We start from the raw sequence: 9914 nt of genomic DNA on the forward strand, positions 1-9914 counted from the left end.
GTTTATATGGTTTATGTCAGTAATCATGAAAGGCTTAATTAGGTGTCACGTAGCCTTTTGATCTCCAGTAAAGTGTTCTCAATATATCTGCCCATCTTTAAAGTAGCCCCTGACCTCCCTTAGTCCAAACACTGGCCCGAGCTCCTCATTTCCTCTCATATCTCCCGCAGAATCACACAAACAGACAAACACACAGAACCGAGCATTATTTCATTTCCATATAAATTACTGAGCGCGCTCGTGACATAAGCAAGTGCTCAGCCTGAAATAAAGCGACGTGTTTTCATCTTGATACTTGAGTATTGTTCAAAGCACTTTGCCTCAAGCTCCATAAATTAGCCAAACAAAACAAGCTTAATAGACTGGACATTCACACCATTGTGCTTTTATTACGCCGCTAATAGATTTCGCCTCCATCCGTAACACTTGAGACTTGGAGGAGGCGAAGGCAGCGCGGAGCTCGGAGAAGTTCACTGGAGTGTGATGGGAGTTTGTTCGTCATGTATTCTCGCTCTCTCCTCATTGGTTTTCTTTCGGCTAAAGCATGTTATTAACCTGCCCTGGGGTTAATAGCATTACTGATCCACAGATGGGTCTGAGTCACACAGCGTTCGGCACGCTGCGCTGCCTGAAACAGACCCGTGTTTAGTCGCTGATCCTTGTTTTAGAGGGCAGGCTGTGTAGAACTACAAGTTTTAATAGTCACTTCGTAGAAAAAGTGCAACTAGTAAAAAAAAATGTCTTAGCAAGTGAAATCTTTTTAAATGTAGTTTACACATCTAATATTTCTCATTTTGAGATTATTAAAGTAACATTATGACAATTAAAACTTATTTCTGTCTTCTTACCATACAGTTGAAAAGTATCATTTGTGTCATAATTCACCACTCTAAAGGACAAGCCTTTTCTGGACAAGCTAGAAATCACAATGATAGATACCCAATACATATACAGCTCTGGAAAAAAAATAAGAGAGCACTTAAAAATGACGAGTTTCTTTGATTTTACCAAAGTAAAATCCTCTGTATTATAATCAAGAGGATGACAGATGGACACAAACCATCAAACCAAGCTGAACTGCTTAAAATTTTTGCACCAGGAGTTAAGGCATCCGCGATGGATTGGCGGCCTGTCCAGGGTGTATCCTGCCTTCCGCCCGATGCCTGCTGGGATAGGCTCCAGCCCCCCCGCGACCCTTCACGGATAAAGCGGTTGACAATGAGATGAGATGAGAATGAGTAAAGGCATAAAGTTAGCCAAAAGCAGTGTGTAAGACTGGTGGAGGAGAACATGCCAAAATGCATGAAAGCTATGACTAAAAACCAAATATGTGGCTAAGTCCACCAAATATTGATTTCTGAACTATTAAAACTATCATGAACATTTGAATATTAACATATTTTTTTGCATTATTTGAGGTTTGAAAGCTCTGCATATATGGGAGAAATGTTTAATACCGGTAAATAGCAAAATTAGAGAAACAGATTCAGAAACTGAAGTGATCTCTTACATTTTTTTAAGTTAAAAATGCTACATAGTGTTGCTTTACGTTCTTTACGTGATCTAAAAAAAGGGCTGTTGGAATTTTAGGTTAGCATAGCGACATTAACTTTATTATATCAGTGCCCACAGTAGTACATACTGTGGCATGAAGAATTCCCCTTTATTGGCTCACTGCACACTTATTACAACTGAAAACCCCACGAGGTGACGACAACTAGCTTCAACCACAAACTAGCTTTGAGCGATGTCGCTAACAGCGCTGTTATACAGTATGCTTTACCCAGTAATTCAGAGCTAGGGAACAATTGGTTAGAATTTGTCCATCAGCTAAGTACAATCCTCAAGTACAATACTCAGTGGGTTTGCATAGGATCTCCAGTGGATTTTGTATTTTACAGAGACTCTAAGACTAGGTCAGTGGCTGAACTGCACTTAGCAGGGAATATACACATGTTGTAAAGTAACATATAACATTGCAAAGACTGCAATGAAAAAAATGCCTTGTCCCACATACGGCCTACAGGTGTAGGATACAAAGCTCTTTTTGGTTTAATAGGTTATTCACATTCTGAGGGCTTTGAAATCTTCTACAGAACACTTCTTTTTCACTAAATTTCACCTTCTTCTAAGCCTTGCCCACCCGTCAAAACTGTGCCAAATCTCAGAAGCAAAACAATGTAGCGCAAGCAAACAAGAGATTCCAGAAGCATAAGTCTTTTGCAGAAAAAATCCAAAAAATAAAAAGAAAAATCACAAAACACACAAATAAAAGCAATGACTGACAAAACTTTTTCAAATAACTGCAAAGAATAATAAAGTAACCAAGTATATTTAAAAATACATATTTGCTTTAATTTTTTTTGAATTTGCAACATACAATTTTTGATTTTTAAAATTTTAATTGCAGATTTATTTTTTTTTTTAGGTAAACTACTGCACTTAATAATTCCAGATTAGTAACAAGATTCAACTTAAATTGTGCAGGTTTAAAAAATACACATAAAAACTAGACAACCGTAACAAAACGAAAGGTTTGGAGGACATGAACTGTTTGACTTCAGAAAAATAAAATACTGATTTAAAAATGTTTTTTTTTTTAAGTTTTTAATTAAAGTTGCAGATTTACTTACATTTTTTAAACAATTTCTATTACAATTTGTAGATTGAACGTTTATTATCAAACCTTATGAAAGCTTTTTATGTAATGCTTGAATAGAAATCTTAAAGATTTAGATGTGCAACATCAGGCAGAAATTTGACAATGCCAGGGCTGTTAAAGGGTTAAATATTAAATATTAAAAACAAAAAGTAGAAGTGTTAGTAGTTTTAAATTAATATCAATCGTCCCTTTTTATTATTTTACACAACAGTAACTCCAGTTCTACCCTCTGCTAACTTCTAAATCCGATACGGTCGATGGGCTGGGTTGTATCCGTGCCCAGGTTAGACTAGCTCTGAGCACGTACTGACAAAAAGTACAGCTGTCCGGAGCAGCGTTACACAGCGGGGTTTTCAATGGGCTGCACAGACCACTGGCTCAGAGCCTCCATTGATGGATCTTAGAGCTTCTGGCTGCTTCAATCAAAGCATTGTGCCAACAGGCTCCCCTCCATTCCAGATCTCTGATCTTCCAAAAAGGGCCCAAAGAGCTCGGGACCCATGATAAAAATAATCCAGTTGTCATTCAAGGAGATTGCATCAAGACATTAAAGAGCTCTCTTATTTTACTGAGAGTCCACTCGAGGCTGCCTAGAGCATTGTAATATTGATGCAGGAAACTAAATTTGAGTCGATCTCTGCTCTGGAAAATGGACAAAGGATTTGTTAATGCACCTCAAGTGGATGTCCTGAAGGACAGAGACGAAATGAAAGAACATAAAGATGACACGCCAAACAGAGAGCAGATAACGCAGTGCAGAACAGACACCTTGCTAAAAAGGCAGAGGACGGCAAATGTGTTTTACAGATGAGGAAAGTGTTTTAAAATAAAGGTGCAGTGAGCGGGGAGGGAGCACGGTGCATTAGCGCGCAGGCTAAACTAAACCCAAGCTAGAATGGAACTGAAGCTGCTGAAGCCTGTTCTCAGTGTGGCATGCTGCAGAACATTCTTTATACAGTGAAATAATCTCATTTAAGCTTATTTACACTTTTTTGTAAAGTAATCGCTTAAGGCATTTAGTGGCAAAATTGACTTTTTTTTGTTTAAATCATCTCCTCATGATGGTGCATGACCACATGTGGTGATGATGAAGATGATGATAATTTTTTGAACCGTCCACTGTATCCCCAGAACCATTTCGAATATAACTTGGGTATTCCAATTTTTTATACTGTTTTTGCTGTCCTCTAATAATTTATTATAATATTCCATTTTCTGTCTTCTCATAAAAGAAGTCAGTGTTTTCTTATACAGTTTATACTTTTTCTCACTTTCACTGGTTCCTAATTGCAAAACTTTATATATATATATATATATATATATATATATATATATATATATATATATATATTTTATTTATTTATTTATTTTTTTTTACATGCTCTTTGAAGGCTCTTAATGATCCATGGTTTTCCTTTTTTTATTTTTCCTTCACCCAACACTTTCTAATAGGACAATGTTTGTTATACAACTCTAAGAATGTAAACAGAAATGCATCATAAGCCTGGGGTGCGTTTCCCGATAGCGATTGTTCTTAGGGATTTAAGAACAACTTTAAGAACGACTTAACTTTAAGAACGCCATTTTTCCGACTGTTTCCAGAAGCCACTCTTAAGTCTCCATACTTACGAAGGACCTTTAAGTAGCACTTTGGTGGCTCCGCCCCCGTGTCTGTGAGGTTTAAGGCAAAGCCAGATGAAAACTAGACCACCGATTTATATACAGTTCTTCATTATTAAGCCACAAAGGTATAATTTTGTATGATATAAAAAGCCAAATAAAATATATTTACTTATAAGTAAATAACATTTATAAAAAAATTTCACTTGCAATTACACGTCAAGCCTATAAATAGGCACACAATTGACACATCATTCCTCAATCTGGAAGCATGTCTACCCGACCACGCAAACGTAATTTCTCACAAGACGAACTAAGCCACATGCTGGAGGAAATCGAAAAGAATCAGCAAATACTCTTTTCTAAAGCTCGGGGAAGTTCAACAAACAGAGAAAAAAGGCAAAAATGGGAGGATATTGGCAAAAACATAAGTGCATGTAGTACAATCCAACGGACAGCGATGGACATAAAAAAAAAATGGCATGACTTTTCCAGTCAAGCAAAAAAAAAAGGAGCAGAAATACGGAAAGAGAGGGCTAAGACTGGTGGGGGTCAGTCATCTATACCAGCCCTATCTCCTGAAGAGGAAAGAGCTCTTGCAATACTAGGGCCAACTGCAACCAGAGGGATCTCTGGTGGGGTAGATGTGTGTTCAAATGAGTTCCCATCTACCCCACCTCAACCTACATCCCCTGTACATCCCTCATCAGCATCAGACAGTCCTGCATCATCTCCTGGCCCTTCCGTTACACAGACTAGTCTTAGAGCCCCACCTACTACAGAGACCCCCCGAAACACCTGTGCCTGTAGTGAGGAGTTAATTTTAATAGAAAGAGAACGACTGAACATTGAAAAGGAGCGGCTCCAGTTAAAAAGGGAAAAGCTGCAACAGAGGGAGAGGCAACATCAAGAGCTGGTGGACCTGAAGAGAGCTAAACTTGAAATAATGGCCAAACAGCTTTCTGTGGCTGAATTTCAGCTGTCCAGGCCAGCTATCTCCGTTCCCATCATACTGCCCTCTGAACAAGGTAAGATACTTCTGCCAAGTAATAATAGTGTACATATAATTTACTGATCTCTCATATATAAAATGTAATCATACTAACAATATATTTATCTATATCTTTAAAATACTTTACAGTTTTGTGTTCATTAACTTAAAGATGAACCTTTTCTTCCAGACCCCAGTTCCACTGAAAACCCACAGCAGATATAAAAAAAGATGCCAGGACAAGTTTGTTTTTTTTCAGTTTAATGACTGTTTCATTTATTTATTTTGTATGTAATATGTTGGACTGTAAATAAAATGTGAATATTTTGAAAAGCAAAATGTGTGAAATGAAAACTAAAATAAAAAATTACACAAACAAAAAGAAGTCTTGCATCCCAAAGACATGTTATTTCCAGTAAGTTAAGTAAACACATCCCTAATGATTTGCATCCGTGCTTGCCAGCCAGCCTGGTAAAGTCCTTCTCTCCTCATTCCTGGTAATACTTCAGGAACATTTCCTTTCTCTCTCTCCTCATCATCCTCCTCATCTTCCTCACTCTCTTCATCAGGAAGGTGTATACCAGCCTGCACCGCAATGTTATGAAGCATAGCACATACAACAATTATGGCACAGCTGCGTTCTGGTGAACACCGGAGGCCTCCTGATGACTTGTGAAGGCACCTAAAACGCATTTTCAAAATGCCCAAAGCTCTCTCTACAACACTGCGTGTTCTGCGGTGTGCCATGTTGTATCTCTCCTCAGCCTCTGTCTGGGGATTCAGGACAGGAGTATGAATAAAGCTTCGGAGTGGATAACCACTGTCACCCAGGACATGTCCACCAGCAAATGCACCCCGGCTTGCCATCTGACACACTCCGGAATTTGCCCAAATGAAGGAGTCATGAGTACTTCCGGGCCATTTGGCCACAATGTCAGTAAAGAGGCCTTGGTGGTTACATATGACCTGGATATTTAATGCAGAGTAGCCTTTACGACAGGTGTAGATGGGGCTCAAGAGGCTGGGAGTGTGTATGGGGATAAGTGTACCGTCCACCACACCAACAATTCCAGGAATGCTTCCAATTGCATGAAAGCCTATTTTTGTTCCTTGCAATGCATCCCTGGTACGTGGAAACGTAATGTATGTTGGTGCATGGCGCAGGAGCGCTTTAGTGACAGCATGCACACATTTACATACAGCAGCTTTGCTTAGGCCATAGGCATCACCCAGAGTCTGCAGAAACCCACCAGTGGCATAAAAACGAAGCGTTGTCAGTAGTTGAATGGTGGGACTAAGTGCATAATTTCTCTTTGTCCGTCTTGTCAGCTCCTCCTGTACTAGACCAAGAAGAACCATGATCTCTTCCCTAGGCAGCCGGTATCTGTCACACAGGACATCATCAGGGAGATCTAGTAGGTCCAGATTTAAACGGCGAACAGCATTGGGACGAACTAACTGTCCTCGTGGATTACGGCGTCTTCTCAAACGGCGTCTCTGATTTAAAAACAGTATTCTTTGGACAGCCGCCATATTCCTCGAATGCGCACCATTATCAGCCTTCCAATTGGTTACTTATATACGTTAAGAAGAAAAATTATTTACTTATTTGTTTACTACTACGACTGTCAGACTGGGGAAAACCGTTAATTTAATCCATATGTGTGTGATATGTGTGAATAAAAATTATATTTGTAGGTAATTGTAACTTTTTCTTCACGTGAATACGATTATTTCAACCATATAATAAACCCAAATACTATGAATAAATATGCGCAGGTTAATAAATTAATTTAAATAGTCTGGAATTTAGTCTTTTTTTTATTGTTTATTTTTTTATAAATACGTATGCTGAATGCATCTTTAAATGCATTTTTTTAAGGATCAAAAGCGGCCTCTTTCGTTTTTGAGTCAGAACTGCACGTGGATTCCACGTTAAGAAGAACTTAGTTATTTACGAGTGGGTCAGACCACTCGTAAAGTTACGAACGAGTTTAAGTACTACGTTAGTTACGAAGGCTTTCGGGAAACGCTCGTAATTTTAAGATTGTTCGTAAGTACGAAGTTACGAAGTACTTAGCGTTAAGAACGTTTTGGGAAACGCACCCCTGTTTAGGATCCTCAACATACAGCTCATTCCAATTGCAATATGCTAACTCCTTAAAAGCCTCTTTAAAGCCTCAATTCTTCCTTGAGTCCTTATTCTTACTAATTTGCTAACTTACTAAGTAGGCTCACTTACACCAACAGAAGATTTAACCTTTAAACTGTGTAAAATCACAAATATAGGTAAATGTTTGCTAATGTCACTTAAAAATAATGTCACCTTAAAAATATAAAATCTTCTAAACCCTAAGTTGATTAGATCATTTGGTTCTACCCCTTTCGAATAATGACATGTGTGAAGAGTGTGACTTATGATCATTTATAAAGGCAAAATGAAATTTAAGGGCGTTTTCACACCAGCACTATTTGGTCCGGTTAAAATGAACTCTGGTCCGTTTGTAACTTTAGTGCGGTTGGATTGAGCAGGTGTGAAAACAGTAATCGCACTCGGGTGCGGGTCAAAAGAACCGGATCGAGACCAGCTAGAGGAGGTGCTCTCGGTCCGGTACCAAACGAACTGGAGCGTTTCGCTTGTGGTGAGAACGTGATCCGGTCTCGATCGGATCCAGCTATTAAATATAGTCCATTAATTTGATCTAAACTGCTGATAAAGCAAGCACAGTTTAAACTGATATATTAGCCAGATAACGCTAATTACCACAGCTGTGAACAAACACTGTGTCCGTGCACGCGCCGTCTGCGCTGCATTCACTGCTCACAGCCGCGTGACTCTGTTTATTATGTATAAATCTGCGCTGCACGTAGAAACACTGTGTTTGAAAGTGCAGCGTTTCAGCGTTCAGTGTTAAAGCACAGATATTTGCGCTGGAACACAAAATCTTCTCGCTGTATTTACTTTTTTCGTATATTTTTTATTTAACGTAGTCCCGTGTCAGACAGCTCTGACCAATCAGAGGACACAGGCTGCTCGCGTGGTTTATTGATGCGCATTTTGCTGCGTTTACATTTATGCCTATGTGAAACCAGACCGAACAGAGCGAGAAAACGCTCCAAGTAAACAAACTCATCAACTGATTCGGACCAGAGAAACCAACTACAGGTGTGAAAACGCACTAAAAGTGAATTAAAAGTGATTTAGGCATACTGGATACTCATTGCCAAATGGTAAGTGACAAGATTTACTATAATATTGCTATAATAGTAAAGTTTACTTTTTATTAATAATGGTTATAGGCTATATATTTTGCAAAACTGTTTAGTCTATTTGTTTTATTATGTTTTTTAGTCTGTATTTTAGTGTATAAAGCAAGCTAGAAATGTTCTACAGTTTGTTGCTGTTGAAATGTTTTGATTACTGTCTTTTACTGCTTGTTGCTTGTTGTAACTCTTTCTGATCTCTTAATCTTAATAACACATGTATTTAACTACGCAAAACATGTACTGGTTAATCTCAGACAGCTTTACTTAATTTTTTTATAAGATTTCTAAGTCAAAGATGATTACAAAACTCATGTGACATTTAAAAAGCATGTTTAAGAGCATGTCCACTAATTTCTTTGATTTTCTCTTCAGAAAATCTTTATTTTAAAGAAATGGTTGACTGCATGCTCATCTAATTGATATTTATGACAAACAAAATAATCACTCCTGTTACTGGCATTCAATCCTGTTACTAGAAATCACTCCTGTTACTGGCACTCATTCCTGTTACTTTTTATATTTTTAGTAACACAAATGAAAGTAAGAGGAATGAGTTTTTAGCATAGAATTAGCAAAAACATGAAAAATAGCTAAATGGCGCTAATCCCTGAGCACATTCTAGTGATTTTACCCAAAATTTGTATTTTAAAAATAAACAAATCTTAGATTAAGGAATTGATTCAGGTAACAGGAATGAGTGTTTCCAGAATGACCTCCTTCTTAGTCATATAGTTACAATAAGATCAAATATATAGAAAAACTAATCAGGAAACTTAAGTTTGGTCTTCTCATGATCTCCAAAAGAACCAGCTGATGTCACTTCCTGTTGTAGAATGTGACTTGCAGAATGTTCCAGATGTTTCAGATGATCTGGGAAATGTGTCACGGTAACAGGACTGAGTGAAAACCAGGGACACAACTAAAATGTGTAGTTTAACTTAGATTAACTTAATTATGGATGCATTATTCTTATTATTATAGTTGTGATTTCAGTCACCACTATAAGAATTTTTTTTTCTGCACACAAACAAAAAAAGAGATAAGTAGAACATTACTAGAAGTAAAAGAAGCTTGAGACGAGGTAATGTTTAAGAAACTGATATTAACCCTTGTGTGGTGTTCGGGTCTGTGGGACCCGTTTTCATTTTTCATCAAATGATACTAAAAAAATATTTTTTCTAACTCAAACTCATTGGCATTGGCTCATTTTTTGTGAAAAACATATATCAAAACACATTTTTGATAAACACACACTGTACACCCCCCCCCCCCCCCCTACACATTTATATTACATACAGTATGTTTGGCCAAGGGCTAACAAACATTGCTTCATTTGTAAATTTGAAACTAAACAAATTTTCTACTCATATCTTG

General features: G+C 37.8%; 1 protein-coding gene across 1 annotated transcript; it reads left to right on the forward strand.

Annotated features, from left to right (window-relative positions):
• Positions 1 to 4742: 4742 nt before the first annotated feature.
• LOC125781002 (uncharacterized) lies at positions 4743 to 6577 on the forward strand. The gene is made up of 2 exons (XM_049463635.1): positions 4743 to 5310; positions 5464 to 6577. Exons 1-2 carry the CDS (start codon positions 4743 to 4745, stop codon positions 5496 to 5498), a joined length of 603 nt encoding a protein of 200 aa, XP_049319592.1. The 3' UTR covers positions 5499 to 6577.
• The last annotated feature ends 3337 nt before the right edge of the window (positions 6578 to 9914 follow it).

The sequence above is a fragment of the Astyanax mexicanus genome, chromosome 14 (genome assembly GCF_023375975.1).
Source record: "Astyanax mexicanus isolate ESR-SI-001 chromosome 14, AstMex3_surface, whole genome shotgun sequence".
NCBI classification, from domain to species: Eukaryota; Metazoa; Chordata; class Actinopteri; order Characiformes; family Acestrorhamphidae; genus Astyanax; species Astyanax mexicanus.